Source organism: Suricata suricatta, chromosome 9 (assembly GCF_006229205.1).
Source record: "Suricata suricatta isolate VVHF042 chromosome 9, meerkat_22Aug2017_6uvM2_HiC, whole genome shotgun sequence".
In the NCBI taxonomy this organism is placed as follows: Eukaryota; Metazoa; Chordata; class Mammalia; order Carnivora; family Herpestidae; genus Suricata; species Suricata suricatta.
Genome location: NC_043708.1, coordinates 23125852 through 23150652, shown reverse-complemented (window position 1 = coordinate 23150652; position 24801 = coordinate 23125852). Strand labels below are relative to the sequence as shown.

Genomic DNA, 24801 nt, shown 5'->3' with positions numbered 1-24801 from the left:
GCCCTGCTGGGCTGCCTCCAAGAGAGAAGCATGAAACAAGGCATGACGGCGTCGATAATGGGGGTGAATGAAGCTAATTTCAGAGCAGCAGAGCGGTTAACTTCCTCCTGCTCCTCCCTAGGCCTCATGCTGGGGCCCTGTGGGTGGGGGAGAGGAGCTGAGTTTCTCCCTGAATTTCATTCTGAGTAAAGGTTTGCTTTTTGTCCTCCCCTCCATCCCACTGCCCATTGTAATGAATTTTGGCCCCACATGGTCAAAGGAAGCCCTTGGGGGTTTGACTGTTTTCACTTTTATATAAAAGCAAAAACCACCGAAAGAACATGCTAATGTCTTCATGGCAGGATTCTAACTCATTATACACCCTGAAGAAAACTGCATATAAAGATCTGTAAATTCAGCATCTGCAACCTAAAATATTCAAATATGCAGGGAATGAGCTGTGCAGGAAATTCAGCTCAGCTAAGCACAGGGTGGGCTGTGAATGAAGCCTTTTTCTCCTAAATAAAAATTTTCCACATCATCAGCCTAAATCAGGATTCGAGAACTGAGCCTACTTAAAATTGTCTTTTCCTTCTCTGTTCAATTGCTACTATTGTGTTTCTTCTGAGCCTGGAGATGATTGCAAGATTGGTCTACCTGCTTTGCCCTGACACCCAAAGAGTGTACTTTAATTTCTCTGGTCTGTGTCTTTTGAAAATACACACAGGACTTAGTGCCTCTTTTGGAGGACCAAAGAAAAGGGGAAGATGGGGTCTTTCTATGTTTCCTGGTTTTTCTTGATCTTTTGAGGAGGTTGGGGCAGTCCTGAAGAGCCATTCTCCCTTCCCTGTTCCCTTACACTGGACCCATCCAACAGTGTTGCCATAAAGGGGCATATACTCAGACACAAGAAACCACTAGGGCTGAGAGAAGTTTGCTTATGATGTCCAGGGAGCTGATGTGGGCGTCCTGACTTGATAAGACAGTGTAAGGAGGAAGCACACTTTCCCAGTTCAAGGGTATCCTTCACACCTGAGCCAAGATCTATGACGTGGACTTCAGACTTTCAATGAAGATACTGTGTGGGATAGAGTGAGTATCAAAGAACAGAGCTGGAGGCAGGAGGTCGGGTGAATTTGCCAGTGTTAATTAGATGGAGCTCTGGAAGAGACTGGGATGAAGCCTTACTCTTCTTGTCCAAGAATGAGGGAAGTTATCTGCCAACAGCAGGTAACTATGAAGTGGGTATGAACAGAGTGTGATTGATGTCAACCTGGTATTTGGGAGTTTGAGAAAGTTAAGCACATCTCTGTGAAGCAGGACGGCCCAGACTTTATGAATTGCTGGATTTGGTGGCCTGACTTTGATAGCAAGTTCCACCAGAAAAAGCAGACCATTGGAGTCCTGATGACTTTCTTGCCTTGTGCTCCCCTTTGCTCTTTAGGGGTCCTCTTAGCTTCCACATGGAGTGGCTTGGGCTGTGAGGGCATCATGTGGCTGCTGTGATAGGATAGAGACTAGGCAGATGGGATAGACTAGTGGGACTTCTTTAATCTTGACTTGGCTTATTTTGGACCCTTTGGAGGTGCAGCTGAGGTATTTGGGAGGCCTCACTCCCAACATTGTTATGAACAGCATGTGGAGAATCTGTCCTATACAACTTTCCCATCCCCTCCTCAGCTTCTTGTGGGTCCCCAGCATCAACATGCACCTGAGCAGAGAATTCACACACACTCATGTACACATGCTCTGGAGGTAAGTCAAGTACTTTGTAGAAACAGAGTCTTTAGGCAATGAAAGAATGACAGCACAGATACTGGGACTCCCTCTTCAGAGAGGGTTTCAAGAAAGGATGCAGAATTCTTCTGGGTGGTCAGTGCCTCTAAATTTTTAAGTTGCAACTTGCAGTTTAATATGTTTTTAAGAAGGTCCTTTGACTGCATTCCCCTCCTTTCCTGTTTTTCCCCACTTTCAACTCCCTTCTCTGTTCCTGCACTGTGATGATTGTCTAAATAATCAACTCTGCTTTCCATCTACACTGTTTTCCTTCTCCTATTCCTTCAACATGAAAGAAAGTTTTCTGACTGGTTCCCACTGAATCTCCAGAATTTGTTTCTGATGCCTGAAAATATGTCTGGAAATATTTAGGTGTGTTATGTGTGTACCCCCTGTACATGTATGTGACACTCTTGGTCCTCAAGACTCGTGTTAATGTTGGGAAAATACCAGAGGACTTGGCTTCTCTGAGACTTTCCCTAAGCAATTTTACATACATACAATTTGCATTGGTTAAGTGTATGCAGTTTCACATACATGTGGCCACGCAGTGCTTTTGCATGGAGACTTGGTCATGTTTCTAAGGATGGGCCTGGGAAGAAACTAATGGGAAAAGCTTAAACATGAAGCTAGTGAAGGCAGCCTTGCTGGTCACACTGTTTTGGCTTGTTTAGGCTTCACATTTGTGCATTTGTTCGTGCTGCTTTCTCAAGATATTGTAGTGCTGTTGCCTTTATTGTTGTGGGTTTTTGTTGTATGTGTTATGTTTCTTTGTGTGTCTGTAGTGTGCTGATGTTTTCCTCTCCCTGCTCTCTCTCTCTCTCTCTTTCTCTCTCACCGCCTCCATGGTGGACACCATACCTCCTCTACTTCATTGGACCTTCCACTTCATTTCTGTAGGTAGAAGTAAAGGTAGAAATCATTTTATTTTTCTCATTATAACTATCAATCTGCCTTCTGAAATATTCATATATCCAAGGGGAATTGTCAATTCTGATGAATACAGTCCAGATTATAACTGAGTGCTTTTAACAACTAAGTAAATAAATAAATAAATAAAAAGCCAGGACTATCATTTCCCTTCAGTGCACTTGGTGTTCAGTTGTTGGGGATCATTCTGAGTGGGCCTGCCTCCTTGGAAATCCAGGATGGGTCTTCTCCATTATGGTGTGCTATTTCTATCAGGAATGGGGGACTCTGAAAGTAGTTATACACAACTATTTTATTTAAATGTGGGATAGTCTAAGATCTCCTCTCAGGAAACATGTTGAAGAAACAGGGGAGATGTGAAATGGCTTACCATTGTTTTTATTACTTGGGGACAACTGCATTTGGGGATTTTATTACTTTGGGGACAATATCTGTGAGGGAAGGATGATAGACAAGAAAAGGGAGAGGAATGGCGAATTGCTTGACATTTAATGTGAAATTTGGGGGATATTTATGTATTGCTATTTTATCTTCTCTATTTCCTGCATTTTGGGGAGTGGAAATGTTCTGACTGGGGGCAGTGGGCTAAGAAGGGTAGGACTAGGTCTGTGGAAGAGCACAGGAATGACAGTGCATTCCATTGGAAGGAGAACATGGAGAGAGGTAACACTGGATTTTCACTTCCGGAGTCAACCTTTTGCCAGGTAGGCAGGGAAAAAGAAAGGTGCTGAGGGGGTGGGCTTCCTCCAGTGCTCTGACATGGCTTTCAGCTTCACACCTTTGGAGAGCATGGCTCACTCCTCCATGCCAATCAAACCTATCAGAGACTGCCCAAGAACCTGGCTCACCAGCTCAACCTGGGTTAGCTGTGTAGGAGTTAAGGGAGAGGTTAGTTGATAAATTATAAATATGTGTCTGCAACTGCATCGGTTCTCTCTTCTCCCCTCCTAACTCTCTGGCCCCATCTCTGTGGAGCTGTGTGCTGCCGCTTGCTGCAAAGACCAGAAAATAACAGGAATAGGAAATGTGAATTCTGGCACGAGATGTTGAAGAAAGAAGGGCCCGATGGGTTACTGAACATGCTGATTTGATACTAGTCTGTGAATGGTCCATCTCTCATTTGAGTTCCATGCTTTACTGGATTTTTAAAGTTATAGATGGTTACCTTGGAAGCAGTTTGGTTCTCTCCATATTGGATTTTGGAGGTGGTCAATTGCCTTTTTTTTTTTTTTTTTGTTCTTACACTAATCACAGGCAGGCTTATTCTCTGAAATTTGTCATGGGGAACACTTACCCTGTTGTGACTTTGGAGTCTTTAGAAAGGAGGTGAAGAAGAGGGAAAGAGAGGAGGAAGGATGAGTGGAAGTGTACATCTGGCTGCCCCCTCCACTTCTCTCCTTTATTCAACCAGAGGTACCAGCAATCTCCTCTTAGGCACATAGGCAAAACCACCAATCCTTGTCCAGGACTCAACCCTCCTTGAAGAGCGTGGCGCTGTATCCCCTGCCGCTCCTCCCACTGGCTTCTGTGAGATTACATGAGAATCAGTCTTCCTCCCTTCCCACCCCTCCAACACTCTCCTTGTCTTTCCCTAATCCCTTGAATCATCCCGCAAGATAGATCCTTTTAGCTTTTGCACATGGGTAGCTTATTTTTTTGTCTGGCCACTGCTGCTACCAATGAACATGTCCTATGTACCAGCCATTGTGCCATGTGCTTTATATGCCTTATCACATTTAATCCTCACACCTGTTTTATGGGGTAGGCGATGGTGTTACCATTGCTTTATGGATGAGTAGAACAAGGCTTGGAGAACCAAAGTACCTACGTCAGATGCTGACCAAATGGAAATGAAACCCAGAATCTAGGCCCCTTACTTCTACTAGTATTGTCTTTCTTGGATCCAGGCACATGCATGTGCCTCCACCCACTTCCTTGGCACCAACCTGTCTCAAGTTCCAAGTTCCAGTCTGTCACTTTGCGCTCTCTGGAACATGTGTCCATATCACTGTCCCACTACTGTGACCTCAGTATGTCTAAAGTCAATTTTCATATCACCTGGCCACAATCCAGGTTCCATTTCTGATATCTCTATCCTCTTCATCACCCAGACTTTTAAAACCAACAATTGTTTTCTATCCCTCCTGAACTTTTCTGTTCCCAGGCGATTAGTTGAGAGAGCTTGTTGGGATTCTCCTCTGGAATGTCTTTTGCATCTCTATTACCAACACCCTAGTTCACTTCCCACTTAGCCCTTATTAGGTTATTGCCTTAGCCTAATCAGTCCTCCTGCCTCTATTCTCTTCCAGTCTGTCCAGTAATGGAGAGGTGCTTAAGCCCTGCTGTCCACCAAATGAAGTGCAGGATTATCTATGTCACTTTCAAAGCCATCCATTCCTATATGACCTTGTTTACCTTTAGCCTTCTTTCCTGTTAATCTTAGATGCAAAACTGCTGCCAAATAGGATACCAGATAACCTTACTGGACCTTTCCTTGTCTCCTAGCATTACTTATTCTGTTTCTCTCCCCTGTAATATCTCCTTCTCTTTTCTTCTGCTCATTGAAATCACACATACATTTCATTTGCTAGCTGATGCTATCCTTGAGTGCTCCATTCAGAGATGAGTTCTCTCTTCATGTATCTCTTTAATATTTTGTATTAGAGTTATTTGAGAATTGGAACACTCCTCTCTGCAAGGCGGCAAGTGTGTGTAAGACAAACATTCATTTGTTAATGTCCAGATGTGTCTAGCATTGTAGGTTGCATTTAGAAGGGATTCAGAATCTCTAATCCTTCTTATCCTATCAGTCATTTTCCTAAAAGTGAAAATAAAGAAAAATTAAAATTAAGTCAGATCATGCAGCTCATCTGTGGAAAAGCTTTTGAAGGATTCTTATTGTATAATTGTCAATGTGGCTTCCAAGCTTTATTTTCTACAATATTTCCCACTCCATATTATCACTCCTACCAGCCTCCTTTCCCCTAAAGTCAACAACTCACTGTGCCTGAATCCACAGTATGATTCCCTACCTTTGGTCTTTGGCCTGAGCTCTGCCCTCTTTCTCGAATGTCCTTGGAACACCCTTCTGCTCCTTGTCATCCTTTAAAGCCAAGCCTCCCAGGTGTGCCAGACTTTGTGCTTCTGTTATAGAGTACCTGTGCCAAACTGCCTTGAATCAGATTACTCATGTGTTTCAGGTGTCCTCTCCCTAAAGGACAGAGGCTGTGTCTCAGCCATTTCTGTCACCCACACTGCACTTAGCTCAGTATTTGGTCCAGAGTTGTACAACAACCTGTGCCCCTTATCACTACCCTCATTTTCCCAACCAGTGGAGCAAAGAGGCCCCAGTAGGTCATGAAGGGAGGCCAAATGTTTTGGTTCAGCTCTCTCCTCACCCAGGCCTTCTCTTGGCCCTGTGTGCACAAGTGACAGAGGGAAATGGCCACAGATTGTATCAGAATAAAAGCAGGAAAGGCCTTTGGATTTATTCTTAGGAGCTTGTCAGAGAAAAGAAAGCCATACATCTTGTCATTCTTTAAAGCCGAACAGCAAAGCAGTGAACCCATAGTGGAAAGAATTATGAAGTTAAATCTACAAAACTGAGCAGATGTTCATGCTATAATGATAATCACCACATTCAGGTGCAGCACTACTGCCTTTGGCTGCACTGAGCCTAAAGCAAATGTGACTACCTGAAAGTGGCAGACCAGAGAAGTTACTCAGCACCCTGCCTTGGTCAGCTTTTTTGACCTGATTTTGATAGTCTTTGTTAAAGTGTTTAGAGTGTGTTTTAGCCTCTATCCCCCTTTTCTTATTGATTTGGGGATTGCCCATTCTGGGTTAGGTGATCAAATATTTTTCCTTGACGCTGAACTTAGAGTAGGTGTTGTAGACTCCAATGTCAACAGAAGTCTGATAGGTATCATCAAGGAGTAGATCTCATGTAAGAAAAACTCTAGGGTAAAATCAACAATAGGGAGTAGTGGGGACCATGGCAAACTGGAGAGCACAAATCCTGTCGAGGACAGCAGCCTCTACCCTGCTCCAGCTGCTTGCTGCAATGAAGAGTGTGTGCCCAGGGGTGCCTGGGTGGCTCAGTTCATTAAGCAACCAACACTTGATTTCAGCTCAGGTCATGATCTCACAGTTCGTGAGTTCGAGCCCCATGTCGGGCTCTGCTGTCAGTGCAGAACCTGCTTCAGATCCTCTGTCCCCCTCTCTCTCAAAAACAAATACACATTAAAAAATAAAAAAAGAATGCATGTCCAATGTCACCAGATCCTCAGAAGAGCCAAAAGCAGATTTTATAAAAATGTCAATTCATGGCATCTCTTGCTCTCTGTATGTATGCGTGGGTACGTGCGTGCACGTACACACACACACACAAACACACACACACACACACACACACACACACACACTGATGTGGCTCACAAGCTACAAGTTTTTGACCTTTGGCTTGAGGAGGAAGGACTAAGATATTCCTCCAAGATTTCTTGCAGAATGTCAATAGTGGGAAATAGTCATTGGCAGCATGTTTGATTAAATTTCTCTTTGCCTGTGGCAGTGGTTGAGACACAGGAATCTCTCTTTCCTACCCTGATCTACGTGTTGGGTGAAGTTGGTTTTGTAGAGTAGAGTAGGCATGGCTGAAGGTATGGCGAATGCTTAGAATGGCCAGGAAGAGAGATAACAGACACCTGCAGTGATTGCTGAGAACTGGCATGAGTTTAAATACAAAGGGCAGCTGGGGGACATTTAATTTCTTTTTACCTTTTGCTTTACAGGAATATTTATTACCAGTGACCCTAAGATCTGCTTTTGTCCATGAGAACTTAGAGACCTCTTCTGATTTATTTACATGTTTTTTCCCCATACAGATTTGATCATTGGCCTTCATATGCTGAACTTAATCAGTATTGGCCAAACTGGAAAGAGATAATCAAGCTATATGAGCTTGAACATGATTTCATGTAGATCATATTTTGCTGGTAATAACATTAAGAAAACTGATTTGAGGAGTTGTGCCCCCTCTTGTTCCTGCTAGGACCAGAGAGCCCTGCAAATAAGTTACTGTTTTGATAGCCAACTGTTTATGAAAATTAGTAAATGCAATGCCAGCTACTAATTATGAAAATAAACTCATCTGTGCTCTATAAATATCTAATTATAATACAATAGGGGTAATATTACATTTCCATCTCTTGCCTCATCTGTTTCTCATCCACCACTGATTTGTCCTCTTGACAATGAATAAAATCACTTTGTTTTTTTTTATTTTTTTTTTAATGCTTTATTTATTTTTGATACAGAGAGACAGAGCATGAGAAGGGGGGAAGGGGCAGAGAGAGAAAGACACAGAACCGGAAGCAGGCTCCAGGCTCTGAGCTGGCTGTCAGCACAGAGCCCGACGCGGGGCTCGAACCCACGAACGTGAGATCTGACCTGAGCCGAAGTCTGAGGCTTAACCGACTGAGTCACCCAGGCGCCCCTAAACTCACTTTGCTTTTTAAAGAAGTCTGTTTTCCATGTTTTTCCCCCTCCTAATGTTTTGAAAGTCTGTGGGGGAAAATAGATTTATTTTAAATGTAAAAGTAAAATTGCCTGATTTTAGCAACTCTGTGTTTTTGACATTGATGTCTTTGAAATGCTGCTTTAAAAATATGAGGTATTTTTTAAAATTCCTGGTTTAGAAATTTTCATTGGACCGTGAGAGCTTTTCTTTTTAGAACAGTTGTTTCTTGGAGCATTTTTAAAAATGTTAATGTGAACAGGTTTATTAGTTAAATGTGTGATGGATCAATGGGATATTTCAATTAAGTTCCATTTGACCATGCAAAGGAAAGTATTTCTCAGATTTCTAGGCAACATGTTTATTTCCTTCTCAATGATCAATTTGGGTTAATTGATAACACACAGATTTTACATCTGTGTATGCATATCATAAACACTTGCTCCTCAAAGGTGAGTAGTGTTCTGCTTGTGTAGACTTTTGTCAAGTGAATCTGGTTAATCTTAGAGGCTGTATAATTTTCAGCTGTAGATCTCTGTGGATACTCCTACAAACTTAACTTTGACAGCACCTACAGGTAAAGGATCTTTCATATTAAATTGTAATATCTTTATGACACATCTCATTTATAAAGAGAGAATTCAAAAGAGTAGTGTGATGGAAAAATATTTAATAAGAGAATGAGCAAGTACATTACTTTATATGGTTAGGCTTGTATATGTCATGGTCTGTTTCTCAGGTGTGCAGGCCTATGTAATGTATCTGGGTATAGCTAGAATGTCTCCAAATACATATTAATAGGTTTATAATGGTTAAATGTGTTCTCATATGTGGCTTCCATTTGAGGTGTACTGAAAATAATGCATTCCAGGGTGCCCTGCATTGAATTTAGCATATTGTCTGCTGTAACATTAGAAAAGTGATGTTTATTCAACATTCAACAAAAACTGCCCGAGAACCAACGGTGTGCTGGGCCAGGTGCCAGGTGTTGAGTACACAGGGCTGACCACACTGATAGGGTGTGACCACACTGACGCCTTGGTGACAGTGCATAGGAGCTTGAAAATGGCTTTCAGATGTAACAACCACCTCTCCTCCTAACATTCTAAATACATTGTTTCCAACTTCTTAATATAGTCAGAGTTTTAAAATTAATTTTATTTATTTTACAGGGAAACTGTCAGGTAATAATTTAGTTCAAACCACCCACTCTTTAAATTCTCAGATGCAGAAAAGAGAACTTGCTTTGCGTGTGAACAAGCAGGGATTTTCATTTATTCATTCATTTATTGAGAGAGAGCACACACAGTATAGAGTATATATAAGCCACACTGTTAAGTGTGCACCTTATTTTTTAACCTGTACGTACCCATGTCGTTACCATCCAGATCGAGGTACGGATCCCATCACCTTGCATAAATTTCTGTTGTGCTACTTTCCATCACTTAGTTTTAATAAATGCCTGCATTCTCGGCTCCTTCCAAAGCTGGGCATATCCATGCGTAATCAGCAGGCAGGCTCCAGAGTGCTTTCATTTTCATTAAGAGCAAACTAAGCTTGTGAGAAAAGGAGGCATTGTGGTGTTTGCTGTCTGTAAACAGTCCCAAACATTGCTCTCTGGTGAGGTGTAGCTTTGCCCCCTGTCTTTGATGGCACTCAGATTTCCTTCTGCACAAAGAGAACATCTAATTGATATCATTGGGCTTTTCTTCTTCTTCTTCTTTTTTTTTTTCCTAAGGCATTAGTGGCTAGTAGAACAGAGGAGGTAGAAAGGACCATATGCTTTGTAAAAAGCCAGACTAATAACACTTTTGGATGGACGTCTGATTTTTAAAAGTGCTGCATCTTTCATTAAAATTTACATGTAAAGTAAGGGCAAGCGCGGTGACATGAAAGCTGATGCAGCTTGCACGCCTTGACACAATAACAATCACAAGAAACCGGAGATCCCAGATGGCAGCTTGGCCTTTGCCATCCTTTTAATAAGCTACTAACTGCTAATTATTTCACTCTTTGGGGCAAGTTAATTTACTGTTGACTCTTAAAGCGATATTGCTCTTTTTCCCCTCCAAGCCACAAAAATCAGAGCCCTTTCACCTGGGGCTGTCACAAGCAGTTCCCTGCTGGTTGAAAGCTTGCCAGCTGATTGTAACAATGATGGCGAGTACTGGGGTGGAAAATATTGCTTAATAAATAATATTTCCTTGTATTCTTTGAATCTAGAAAATTTTTTAAAAATTTGCTTGGCTAAGGGACCCATTGTGTGTGTGTCTAAGAGCAATCGATCTAGGAGCCCGTACAAGGAGAGCATCTGAAATTTGGAGCCTGTTTAAGAGTGAAAGAACAGCTGCCTTTTAAATGGTTGCTAATTCTGACAATTAATGCTGTTTTGTGAGTGTGATTTTCTGTGATCGCAGTTAGGAGGGATGATGGTGTGTAATAGCTCACTTCCTAAGCTTTATGGTAATGTAGCATAGTGATGAAAGAGAAGGGGGTCCCACATGTTCTGGAGCCCTTTTAAATAAAAAGCCTGCAGAACATCCTTTTTTTCCTGTGCTTCGACTTTCTTAGGATGATTTCATATTTTAGCACAGATGCAGATTATTAAATAAGGGTGCAAGTGGGCTTGGACGCATCAAGAGTGTTTGGAAAAGAACCTTGTTGGCAAGAGCTGTCTGACAATCAAAATATTTACTTAAAGATAAGCTTATGACTGTGCCTTGTAAATGCCTGCAGATCCATTATTGAAATGAGAATCAGTTCTTTGGCTTGATAATTTCTGAAACTAAATCTCAAACCTCAGATACTATTTTGAGTGTATGTGTTTGTTTTATAATTCTTTCAAAACAAAATCACCTGGGTATTAAACAATAAACAAAGGTAGGAAAATCTCTCAACCCATTTTCTTGAAATATTTAAACTCAACTTAGTGTTACTATGATCAGTTGTTTCCTGTTGCTAAATGGTTTAAAATATGCATTCAGAAAGCACCTTCTCCAATTATTGGTGACATTTCTGAACATGAACTAAATAATGTGAGTTTTGTAGTGTTCCATGTCTCTCGAGACTTGTGTGTTATCCAGTTGATGGGAGGGCTATGGAGGTCAATCAAATATAAACCGTTTGCTTACTGTTTAAGTCTAGAGGAACCAGAGACATTTTAAGTGTTATATTTCTTTAAGAATGGGTGGCTCAGTCAGTTGAGCATCTGACTCTTGATTTTGGCTCAGCTCAAGATCTCAGGCTTCCATTAGTGAGATCTAGCCCTGTGTAAGACTCTGAACTGCTTGGGATTCTCACTTTCCCTCTGCCCCTCCCCCGCATGCCCACTCTCTCAAAATAAACAAACTTAAAAAATACTAACCATTTGCTTACTGTTTAGGTCTAGAAGAACTGGAGATGTTTCAAGAGTTATATTTCTTTAAAACTAGTATGTCATCTGGTTTCAAAATAGCCCGAAGGAAAAACATAAGTGCATGTGAATTTGGGGAAGTTTTGTCATCTTTCAGAATCTGATATTATACAGCGTATTCAACCAGATTTCCACCTTCTAAAAGAATTTTGAGAAATGCTTATAATAGTTGAAGAAAAAAAGCACTGAGAAGAATAAGTTTTCAAAACATAGGTTGAAGGCAGATTTTTTTGACCACAGGACTTCTCAGAGCCTTTGTTATGACAATGCGAGTTATACATCCTTCAGAAAAAAAATGTAGTTTTCAAAGTTACCCAAATTTCTTTGATGTGAATTTTTTTGGGGGGGTAGCAAGGGGCACCTATGTGGCTCAGTCAGTTAAGTACCTGACTCTTGATTTTGGCTCAGGTCATGATGTCATGGTTTGTGACTTCAAGCCCCTTGTTGGGGGTTCTGTGCTGACAGTGCAGAGCCTGCTTGGGATTCTCTCTGCCTCTGTCTCTGTCTGTCTCTGTCTCTGTCTCTCTCTCTTTCTTGTTCTCTCTCTCCCTTTCCCTCTCTGCCTCCCTCTCTTTCAAAATAAATAAACTTAAAAAAATTTACATTTTGGATGAGGTTAGCTAGAATCAAAACTAGTGTTCAGTTGAAAAACTTTAGACAAGTCTCAAGTCTTTTCCAAGTCTAATATTATAAGTTGTAACGTCTCTAGAATTTGAAAGAGGCTTTTGGATTGGCTTTACTCAAGAATCTTTGTGACTACATTTTCTGTTTTGATTGGGAATAGTTTTGGGGATAGATTAGTTTCAATAGGGAAATTACTGCTTCCTGGTAAAATGCATAACACAGATGTTAAAACAACTGCAGTTTTAAAGACACTAGTCTTGTTAAAATGCTGGCAGTTTGTATTACCTAAGTGCTCCAACGGATCTCCATCTACTGTGTGTAAACACCGCTCCTGATAATGGCCTGCTTCGCTCCAGGCAAGGCTGATCTCAGCATAAACTGAGAAAATTACTGGGAACTTTAAGTTTTATTTGCTTTGAAATTTGGAGCTTGCGAACAGTCCTTGTGGTTATTTGTCCACTTTATTGCTAAGACCATTCTCGCTGTCACTCTGAGAGTTGGACCATCCATGGCTCTGTTTCCCCCAGACAGTGAACATACAGGTTGGAGAAATTCTTCCTGGAAAGCATGACTTGTACTGTGTTTAGAAATCATTGGCTCAGCTAAGGATTTTGTGGGCTCTCTCGTTACAAGGCTGAGGACTTTGTCCTATTTATGTGCTGTCTGTTCAGTATGAAGTGACTATCATTGAGCCATCTGTTTAGGGCATTCACCTGGGGCTATTAATCTGCTCGTGGAGACTAGTTTGCTGAGCCAGCCATGCCCTGCTTCATTTCCCCAAGTGACCAACAATGAGTATTTACAAATGTCTTGGCCAAAATTGTTATGGGCGAGATTCCAGTTCTAAACTAACTGATCCATGAGGCAGTTGAGCCTGGAACACCAGATATCTGGGTGTGAATAATTCTAAGGCATGGTCAGGACTTAGTATAAAAAGGGCAGTTAGGTAACTGTCAAAAGACTAATCTGAGGTGCTGGGGAAGAAAATATGATAGGCTAGAGCCCTGCCATTAGTGCTTAACACATCCTATATAACCTTGTAAAGCCTTATTGTCCTAGTAAGTAAAATGAGAATAATAATACTAGGTACTTCACAACGTGGCTGGGAACCATTGAGAAAATGTATATCAAAGGCTAATGTTAGAGCTTGGATCTAACATTAAAAAAGCATTCGTTATCATGAACATTAACAACAACCATTAGTTTTCAGCATCATAATAAGCACATCTTGTCCATATCACCATGGATCTGGGGACTTTGCATGAATTAATCTTGTTGATCTTCCATGTCTTTGCCTGTAAAATGCATACTTGTTAGGTTTGTTCTGGGTAACATTTGGTATCATGCAGCTAAAGTGCTGTGCAAATGAAAATGGCAGTACACAACGTTAAGGAGTTAGTAGTCCATAAGAACATACGCTCCACGAAATTAAGGGCAATATGTGTTTTGATCGCCATGGTACATCCAGTGGCTCTAATAGTGACTGCCTCATGGTGGAAATGACTCAGTGAATACTTGTTGAGTGGTCACTAGAAAGAACCGAGCTAGTAACTCTTTGTAGAATTTAGTAACATGGACAGATCCAAGCTTGCTGTGAATCCATTACACTTTCGGTAGGAGCTCTTTGGGTATTCCATTGCAAGAGGGAATCATTGGCCTCTTCCTTTAGGGCCTCCCATAATACTAATAATAAAACAAGTAATCTTGATAAAGCCAGTTTGTTTTTTAGGTGTTTGGTGGGTTGTGTTTGCTCTGTATGGGTGCACAAAGAGTTAAGGGATTTAATTCTAATACTTGATGAAACTACATGAGCCATGAGGAAAACAAAAAACATTTAGTTAAGAGTTACTTTATAAAAATGCTGATCTGCTTCCCCAAATTTTAGGAGCATGTAATTTCAGAGCTCAAACGAAGCTCAGAATTCCTTACAGTTCATCCCACAGTGATCTTGTGGATGACAAAACATAAGCTAAGAGGGCAGAAACCCCATTTGTTGCCGCAATGATAATTTGTTGTGTTGGTGTTGAACCCAGACCTTCTGGCTGTCAGTGCTATTTTCTTTTCCCTCCCACCAACTTGTCATCACCACTGCATGAACTGTATTTGTTATAGATCATCGCCAGGATGCTGAGATCATTATTGATAATGCAGTGTAAGAAAGGGTCTGGAACAATCAGAGTGTGGGCATTCTAAAGGAAGATGTTTCTGAAATATGTGACTGCCCTGAGAGCTGACTGCAACCCGACATTTGACGCTGTCAGGAAATTGCGCTGACTTCCGGGATTTTAGAATTCTTTGCACCACTTATGGACTGGCCCTGTCAGCTGCTTTGGTTTGGGCTTAAAGTAAGGTGGTGACGCCAAGATGACGTTAGAGAGCTTTTACACCCATTTGTTTTCTTTTTACTGTCCCGTGTTGCCAGTTTACAAGAGTGGATGCCTGTGAGGAAATTCACTTGGGACTAATTTTCAAAACTGTTCATGGTTTTTCTACTTCCTTTCTTCCTTTAGGAATAGTTTAGTGATTTTATTTATAATATTTTTAACTAAAAAGGAAAATTTATTTTTCCCCTCAAGTGTGAATCTATATATCTTTAAGCCGATATTATTCCTTCGTTTTCTTTTAAAAGTAATTTTCTCCTTCAGGGTTCGCCAGGGGTCTGATGGATTATGTTTAGTGCCCTTCCATGAGGACTTTTGGGGGTTGTTGATCAGCACATGAAATCCGTTTTTAAATTGTTGCAAAGCCCCTTCCTTCAGACTGTTTTGATCACAGGGGCTCTCAAGTGTCAAAGTCATTTGGAGAACTGGATAGATAAAATGCATGAGCACTAAGCTTTTTTTCCAGGATAGAATAAATAAATGTGTTTTCTATTATGTGCTCAGCTTTGATAGTGATTTGTTAAAAGGGAAAAAAGAAAGGCAATGATATTAAATATTTACAAGAGTGATTTAGTTGTATTATCTTGTGCTCTGCATCTCTTTTTAATAGTGAAATCAGCTACTGTTGAAATAAATGTCATTAAACCAGTGGTAGTGTGAAGGTCACTGATGAGGCAAGGTTAAAGTAATTTGTGGAGAATAATGATTTTTGTCAACTTTCCAGATCCCTTCCTGTTTTTGTCGGCTTTCCTCCAAAAATAACAGGGAAAAAAAATACATTTGAAGATTCACAGCCTCACTTTCTCTCTAGCATCCTTTATGCCCTTTCTGGCCAACCCCGTAGCTGGAAGCCTTTTATGCATTTTTTATTTCATCTGTTTAGTGGACAGAGACGGGACATTCTCCCGAGAGGTAAGCGGTTGCATTTCTGTTTACTGGCTCTTCTGTTGGTCCTTGCTGGGCAGTTTGTTTTAGAGGTAAGAGCCAGTGCCTGTTCCTTTATGGAAATGACTTGTCTTGCCTGAAATGATCCTTAAGTTTCCCTACCAATTCCTCTCTACGTAAAGCAATTTTTCTAATGTAATAATCATGTTGCGTTAAAGACATCTCAGAACGATCCCACGGCATTAGCCCCTTTATCACAGGCAAGAAAACAAGACCAAGGTTGCAAAACTAGTTACAGAGCTAGTACCAGAACCAAGATAAGCTTAACTTTGCCTGACCTCAAAGCCAAGGCTGAGTCTACATATCCTATCATCGCTTAAATTAATTTTATTGAACTTCAGTTTTCCCTTCCATAAAATGGGAATAATCATACATTATTGTAATATGTTCTTAATAGTGCATATAGATAATATTGCATGTAATGTATTATAAGGAATACATTATTCTACTGGTAGTAAATTGAGAAGAGGAATGAACTAACACATGTTAAGAGCATAACAAGATGTCTGGCTCTTGCTGTAATTTTAATAAATAATATATTCCCTCCATTCTTGACAGTAACAACAAAGTTTAATTGAACTTAACAAGCAGTGAGCACAAGGGATACACAAAGTGAATAAAAATCAGTCTTTGTTCTTAAACAGCTCACAATGTGGAAGGAGGAAAACACCTTTATCATGAATTCCAAGAGCTATTCATGTATTTTTTTCTTCTGTCTTGGGTTTTGTCTGTACCAAATCCTACTTAACATGTGAGAGCCTTTTACTAGGGGCAAGTAGTTTCCCGTGAGGTTGAGATATTATCCTGACATTGCCAGGGCAACTACTTATGGCTTATTTCCCAATTAGACTGTGTTTACGTGACCCTGAAGTCCAGAGAATAGGCCTGGGAGAGCAAGACAGAATGGAGAGGTACAGGAAAGTAGTGGTATGTGTGTGTGTGTGTGAGGGTAGACTTACTGCTGTAACAAACTGTCCCCAAATCCCCAAAGTTTAATACTAACAGGTTTCTTATCCACATCATGGTTTACAGTGCATATTGGTGCATGGTGGAGGAGGGGGTCTCTGGTCCAGGCAGTCATTCAGGCACTTTCCATCCTGTGGCGTTGTCATTTTCTGGAACCTCCTCCTTCACTGCATTCAACTGGCAGATGGAGAGAGAGAGAGAGAGAAGAAGAGGGAGCTTGAAGGATTATTTTCTTAAAGCCTGGAAGTAGTGTGTGCCAGAACCCAATCACATGATCCCATCTAATTGCAAAGGAGGCTGGGAAATGTTTAGCTGTGTGTCTAAGAGGACAGGGAAAAGGGTTTGGTGGATGTGATGACAGAAGCTGTCCCAGTGGGTGAGTGGTGCTCTTTTCTTGCATCATCTTGTGTCAGGCCTGTTAGACTTTTGCAGCCTACCTTCCTTCAAACCAACAAACAAAATGCCTCCTTGGTTTCTGTGAGACAGAGGGTCCCTACCCCTTCCTTTTTCTATAATTTGTACATGTATTTCATTTTAAATAAAACTGTTACGAGTTACCATAATGTTTCTCAGAGTCAGAAGAATCCTCCCGGGAACACGTGAGACTGAAGACCTTTAGTTCTGACTGTAGAACCACAGAATCTGCAGGTCTAAGTAATTCTTACGATCAGGCAAGTTTGAGACACACAGTGCTCCTACAAACTCCTAGGAAGAAAGCAAACCAGAAAGGAAGTGTTGACTCTATTAAAGTGTTGTATATTGTTTAAAACAAATTTCACATTTAGCTTAGCTTACAAACCTATTTGTTATGCGTGAATTTTTATTATATCTTTTTAAGGGATTTAATCTCAATCATGCATTCATAAACCAAAAGCTAGAAATGTAGTTGGGATCTTAGGCTATGTTGATGAAGTGGGGCCAAATGCCTGATTCTATAGCACTTTGTTTTATTCTGATCATTGGATAAGAATAGCTCAGCATCTTCTTTCCCTCTTCATCACTTAGCAAGGGACACCCTTGATTAAGAGACTTTTTTTAAGGTTTATTTTTGAGAAAGACAGAGAGCATGAGCGGGGGATGGGCAGAGAGAGGGGGACAGAGGATCCGAAGCTGTCTCCATGCTGACAGCAGCCAGCTGATGTGGGGCTCAAGCTCACCATTTGATGCTCAACTGACTGAACCACTCAGGTGCTCCAGGAGACTTTTCTTGTTGCATTAAGACGATAATAAAGAGGAATCCAGGTTTAATAGGCTGGCTTATTATTTGTGGCTGACTTGTGAATAGTTAAATGATGGCAAGTCATTTTAATTTTTACATTTGTATTATCTTACTCTAGTATATGTATAGGAACCATTAAAACCATGATATTTTGAAATGCACCCCCTTCCTGTAAAGCTGTGCCTTTATCCCTTTGGCCACATTGTACTTCTGGAATGGATGTCAGAGTGTGGATAATTCTGTCTTGTGACTCTTTTCTTCCTCCTTTTTTATCTGCCTCTTTTTGTGTCTTTGTGTGCAAGTCTATGATTACTATTGAGTTTTCTCCTAAATGCCAGCAATTATCTCACAGGTGGAGGGATTAGGAAAGAGCCCAGAGCATTGCACTGGGATTAGAAGAAAGGCTGCCTCCACCCGCTAAATATAGTGATGAAAGGAGTGGAAACTTGGAGGGGGTCTGCAGAATCAGGGGAGGGGTGGATGTTTTGTTTCTGATATTTAACTCCCTAGATGGAGTGAAGGAAGAAACTCCAGATGAAGGAAAGAATTAAAAACCTAAGCTGGCTTGGGGTAATTGTTTCAGAGAGCTGGGGATGCAGAAAGGCAGGACAGCGAAGTTTCTATAGCTGGTTTAACTGACCTCTTTGTCTGAGAGGTTTATACATTTATTTTTATTATTTTTTATTTTATTTATTTTTTTGGTCAGACCATCTATTTTGGGAAGGGTAGGGGAGAAGGGAGCTGGGAGGGTCTAATATATGCCCAGGCCAAGAGAATTTTGGTGAGACATTATCTTTCCTCCCAGCAAGGAATGATTGATTTACCTGGTATGTCAGCTAGGAGGCTTTCAGCTGCAAATAACAGAACTTTCACCTCGGCTGCCTTAAACAACAAAGGGAATTTATGGGCTCAGTTCTTGAAAAGTCTAGTAACTCAAAGGATTTGACCAAGACCTAGTGTCTCACTTTGCCCATTTTTTGGCTTTGCTTTCTTGGTGTTTGCTTCCTTCTTGGCAGGCTGCTTCCCTTATGATCCCCAGATGGCTGACGGCCATTCCCAAGGTGATTTGCTTTTAGGTTCACATAAGTGAAGAAGAGTAACAATCTTCCCCAGCAATTCCGGAGCATTCCTGGGGTTTCCAACTAATTGGACCATCATAAGTCAGATGTTTATCTCTGACCCAATCACTGTCTTCAGAGGGGTGGGTTTTGTTGGTATCCTAGGCCTGACTCCTATGCTCATATTCCAGAATGAAGAGAAAGAGTTGGTTTTTTTTTTTTCCTGCAGCACAGGAGAGTCAGAGAGAGGCTGGATATTTGAATCCAAAGTTTGGGACTAGGGGGATGGATATTGCTAGTGGAAGCCAACTGCACCTGAATGGGAGACTGAAAAATCTGAAGCCAAACTCAACCAAGTCCTTAATCACGAATCAGGAAACTCTGGGTGTGTGTTTTTCACCCTCTTGGCTTGGGGTTAGTACTCCTATTGCATGAGGAGGGGGTGTCAGTTGTGGGGGGCATGGGTGTACTAACAGAGGTTGTAGTTGGAAGCAGAGAGCTGGGAGGCCACGGCATCTATGCTGGATGCTGGAATCCTGGCATTCGTGTTATGAAGGAATCGGTATCTTGGGATCATACTTTATGGACGTGAAAGGAGGCAGGGGAAATGTCCTCGGGGGTGGAGGACATGCAAGGTGCAACTTGCTTCAGGTGAAAAGTGCTCTGATACCGTGGCATCCTCCTGCCTGGATCTCAGGCCCCTGCTTGGGTCAGCTGACGCGGGTTGCTACTGATGGATGGCGCAGTGAGACAGCCCTCTAGTCTCAAGTGTGTTTTTAACAGAGTGGCTCTCAGTAAATATCTCTTTCTCAAATGCCTCGCCTCATTCACGGAGACTTTCTCTTTAGCTGCTGCTTAATCAGCTGCTGCCCCTTGGCACACTGACCTAATTCTCAGCCACACATTTTATCTGGGCTTTTGAGGCGGGGCCTCCTCAGTGTCACTGCTGACGTTAGCTCCACCTTGACCTGTTGCCACCACTCTCATCACCTCCCTTATACCCCCCAGGTCACGGGGGCCTTCGGCTGAAGGCGCAGCCAGTGTAGCAGGCAAAAGAGAATGGGTCTTGAGCGGCAGTAGTTGGAAGGACATGGTTAGTGTGTCCAGACCAAGCCCCTGGAGGGCAAACCCCCCTCCCTGATGGACTGCTGCTGCCCCTTAGCAACGACGTTGCATTTGACCTTTCTGAAACTGCTGTTAGGCGGGTGCTTCTCACAGTTTAAGGTGCACATGTATCATCTGGACATCTTGTTAAAAGTCAAGTCCTCACCTGGGAGGGTCCGGGTGGACCCTGAGATGCTGCATTCTTAACAGGCTTCCGGGGGGATACTCAGGCAGCTGCCAGAACGTGGTCCCCACTGTGGAGGAATGTCTGTGAGGCTGTATCCTTGAGCCTTATTTGGTTCTTTACTAAGTCAGAATGTAAAAGAGAAGAGCAGCATGTCTTTGGAAGTAGGTGGGGGAGCTGAGACCCAAATTCTTAGGAATCATTTGTTACCTTCAGGTAAGCAAGCAGATGCCTGGTGAAACTCAAGCCTTTTCGTCCTCTTTGGATGGTAAAGGTGGAGTGAGAGTCTTGCCTGTCTCCATGTCTGTATGGGGTTTGGTGACATTGGCTTATTTCCCAGGAGCCTCGGGAACATTCAGTCATGGCATTTGTGATGGGTACACATTCCCACCAGGAGAGAAACATGGCTGTAGCCTATATTTCCATCTCCACCAGACTCAACCTCATGTTCCTAAAAAAGCCTGTGTCTCTAACAGATCACCTCTGGGACCCATTTCTGGGAAGTCTGCATGGCTCCCACACTCCCATTCTGTGCTGGTTATAATTATCAACAGATAAGGACATCATATGTGTCCCAGCTTCAAGTCCCTCCCTTTGTTCAAATTCCCAAGAGCTTCCCCTTATACCTGAGTGACTGTTGAAGGCCTGGGAGACTCCTGGCAGCGCTGACATACATTTTTGCCAGCCTGGGGCTGAGCCCTGCACATCACCTTCCTCTGGGTGTGATCTCAACCAAGTTTGTTCTGCACATGCCATGTTGGTCTGGCCCTCCCTGTGTTCCGTTCAGCCTTGATTGATCTTATCCTTCCTATTTCCTGTCTGTAAACCCCCCCAGTAGGAATCAGATCTAAACAACAGCATAAATGAGAAAATGCCTAGGAAATACAATCTGATGATAAAACAAAGCAGGACATTTAGCTGTCTGGTTGACTCCATTGTTTTATTTGGATGAAAGGGAAGGGAAAAGCAGCTTGAGGTGGAGACCAGAAGTGAATTAGGCAGCTCTTATTTCACAATCGGTGGCCTGTGCCTGTGTTGGCTGAGGGATCTATGACGAAGCTTGGCTCCGGTTTCCAGCTGGCAGTTGCCGGGGTTCCGGTGTTTACCTGGTGTCTTCAGGGATACCACATGAACAGCTGTAAGTGGAGCTAGTTATTCAATCCGCTCTGAGAAAGGTTACAGTGTGAGTCTTCGGGTTTCCCTGGGGACTAATCCAGTTGCAGGAGAGTCAGAGAGAATACACACCACTTGGGGGAGGGGGGCATACCAGGATATTGGTTGTTATTATAGTTACAAATGGAAGTATTTGAAACTTAAATCTGAATTTAGGCAGCAGGAGGAGATACAGAGATGGAAATGAATTATTTATTCCATCACTGAGGTCCCAGAAGCATGGAGTGGGTGTTAATCTCCTCTACACAGGAGCCTGAGCAGGCTGGGGGTCGTCTGTGCACGATCTGACCTTATCTGCTCCTGGCCAGACACCTCGCCTTCAACTAATTTGCCTTGAGAATAATCCAAATAAGACCCTTTACCTTGCTGTTCATAAGAATGTTAATATTTACCTAGCATGTGGTCAGAGGAATGGAAAATGCTTGTGTCTGTGATTTCTTTTAATCCCACAATTTCCCAGTGGGTCTGAAGGGAGAAGGAAAAGGAGGCCTCAGCCGACTCCTACTGTTGGTTTGCTGGGTGTCAGAGACGTGGTGTGCATTTCTCATGTGATATGCTTGAGCTGAATGTGCACCGGCCATTGCATCTGCACAGTGGTCCAGTGATGGAACTTCTGTTGTTCTCATTTCACTGATGGGGAAGCTGAGGTTTAAAGAGATTCAGCTTCTTAGGGTGCCTGGATGGCTCAGTCAGTTAAGCGTCTGATTTCAGCTCAGGTCATGGTCTCACGGTTTGTGAGGTTAAGTCCCACATAGGGCTCTCTGCTGTCAGTGCAGGGCCTGCTTCAGACCCTCTGTCCTCCCCTGCCTTCTCTGCCCCTCCTCTGCTCACATTCTCTCTCTCTCAAAAAGAAAAAAAAACCTTCTAAGAGAGGGAGAGAGAGATTCAGCCTCTCACCTAGGGCTACCCAGCTCTGAATTATCCTTTCTCTGGTTCAAGTCCAGGGTACTATTATGCCACCATCTTGCATTTATTCCACTGCCCTAAGGGAGTAGATGTGATCAAGATATTTAAAAACTTTCCCAAAGCTAGCAAGGGATAAGCAACTAGTTCAAGAAATTACCACCACCCTTAAAGCCAGAGCCAAATCAATTCCCCATAAAGAATTATTATGTCCTGTCTCTGTCCTGTTTCTTTCTGGTTTATAAATATTTGTATTTGCAAACTCTCTTTTCCTCTTTCTCTTCCTGTCCTCTGCTCTTCAGTGAACACAGTGGGTTTTTATCAAGTTTCCCTCAACGTTCTTAAGCTTATTCTCCTTGCTAAAACTTTTCTGAGGCATTTGCCTAAAGCAAGGCATGGCAGGTCTAGATGCTTTGTACCTTTTTGTCTTTAGTTGTCAGGGCAGGGTCTCTGGTTCCATGGTAGAGGAAGGGGAGGAGGGGCCAGGCACCTTCCTTTGCACCATAGTTTTGAAGTGTCAAGATCCCTGAGCCAATATAGACAGAGCTATACATTTGGCAGTGCATTGTGCCTTTGTGGTTCCCATGGGCTTCAAACCAAGATCTGTCTACCCTTCCAAGTCCGTCTGTTGTGTGTTGGGTGTCAGAGATTTGGAGACTGTGTTACTGGACAACCAGGAGTTACCTACCTGAAGGGAACCTAAGCACAGATTGAGGAAAGCTTTGAGGGCATATCAGATGGGGACTTCTAGTGCATGCTTCCTACTTTTGATTGTTTACCTTCTTCAGTGAACTTAGTATCAAACTTTTGCTTCTTCTACATTTCTCATTCCTTTCTACCACACTACCTCAATATCTAGGGCAGCCTTGCTCTTCCTTTAATTGGCCTTTGACTCTCACTTTCATGTAAACTGGAAAACTTTATTGAGCCTCTAAGGGTTATTAGGGCTGGGGTTTAGATGAGTAAGAATGAGTAAGATAGGCCAGATCCTTGCTTCAGAATGCTTACAGTCCTTTGGGGGAAGAAAGCTGTCAAACATGTAATTGCAAATGCGGAGGATGTTAGGAAAACTCAGGGAAGTGGAGCAGAGGTTGCACTCTGTGGCTATCTGGAGAGGAGTGATCATTTCTCCTAGATTCTAGCTCTGTTTGAACATGTATCTCTTGTGTCCTCCCCCTTGCTCTGGCTGCTCTGTGGAAATGCACGCTGGAGCCCCTGTGCTCCAACAGCTGTGTTGCGTTATGTTGTTTAGCCCTATTAAATTTCTCTTTGTTTGCTGTCTTTGTCATGTTTCCTGCCTTGATATACTATCTTTTGTAGGACCACAGATAGAACTCTGTGCCCCATATATCACTCTCCCAACAAAACACTTTTGGTGCCCCCCTTATGAGATAGCCTTACCAAATAAAGCCCAAGCTCCTTAGCCTGGGTTTCAGTATGCCACAGTTTGGTCTCGCCTCAGTATCCATCCCTTTCCATGGAACCCTTTGCTAGAACCAGGCTCTCTTAACTCATGACCTCCATATCCCAGGTGCCATTTTGTCTCTGGGGCTCTGCTTATGCTGTTATCCCTATCTTGGATACCTTCTCCCTGATTCTAGCTTATATTAAAGTTAACTCAAGTGTTCCTTCCTTTGGGACACTTTGCCTGACCATCTCAGCTCTTCACAATGTCATAGAGCTTTCTAGTACCACACAGTGGCCACTTACCCTGTATTGTCCCCTTCTATGGCTCATATTTCTTTCTTCATATCTCCACAGTCAGTCTGTAAACTCTTAGAGGCTAAGAATCTCCTTTTTTACTCCTTGTGATGTGACCACCATGATGCCTCTACAGATAGATTCTTGATGATTATAAGATGATAGATAGGCAGTATCTGATTTAACAGTTTTGCACAGAGTTTCTTAAAGTTCCAGGCATAAATATATAACCAAGAGATAGGGGATTCATAGGAAAAGAACCTGATGAATTAAATGCAAATTTAAAATTTTATATATCTTCCTAACTTCAACCTCTGGACATAATCAAGGTAGTATTGTTTTTGTGAAGGATGAAGTAGGGTGGCATAGGGATATGGAAATTGAGAGCAGGGGTAGAGAAAAGGAACAGCATCGGAGGAGGTGAATTAAGGTAGTAAAGAGAAAGCACAAATCGGAGAGCTCTAGTGTGGACAGAGAAGCCCAGGGTTCCGCATTTCTGGCTCTGTAGCTTGGGGGAAATCACAGAACACACAGAACCTTGTCTGTTGAGAGGGAGTGAGTTAGGACTCTGCCTTGCCTGCCCCTGGTCTGTTGGGAGATCAAATGAAAGCCATTTATAAACTGAAAAGTACACTGTGAATGGAAAGGAGTGTTGTTACTATAAATGGCATCATCACCGAATCCTCCCAAAGCCGCAGGGTGGTAGGGATGGATCGATGGATAGGTCTGTTGTGGCAGGGGGGAAGAGGCCAGACTGGAAGGAGCCTGTGGTCAGACCCTGAAAGTCCTGCAGTAGTTCTGCGTCTGTGCAAATGTTCTCATGTCAGGGCACTGTTCCCCAAGCCCGGTGAACATAAAGGAGGGTTAAGAGTGTGGGCTCTGATCTTGCCTGTGACAGGTGCGAGTGAAGGGGAGGCCAGTCCTTGGATAC

General features: G+C 42.4%; 1 protein-coding gene across 5 annotated transcripts in view; it reads left to right on the top strand.

The window, feature by feature from the left end:
• NRXN3 (neurexin 3) overlaps positions 1 to 24801 on the top strand; it is a 1559665-nt gene that overhangs the window by 119295 nt on the left and 1415569 nt on the right. Inside the window, exon 5 of one of the 5 annotated variants that reach the window (XM_029950472.1) lies at positions 2656 to 2667. The exons of the other annotated variants lie outside the window; for them this stretch is intronic. Within the exon in view, the coding sequence (XP_029806332.1) occupies positions 2656 to 2667 (12 nt within the window). The remainder of the gene's footprint in view (positions 1 to 2655; positions 2668 to 24801) is intronic. 5 annotated transcript variants of the gene reach the window in all.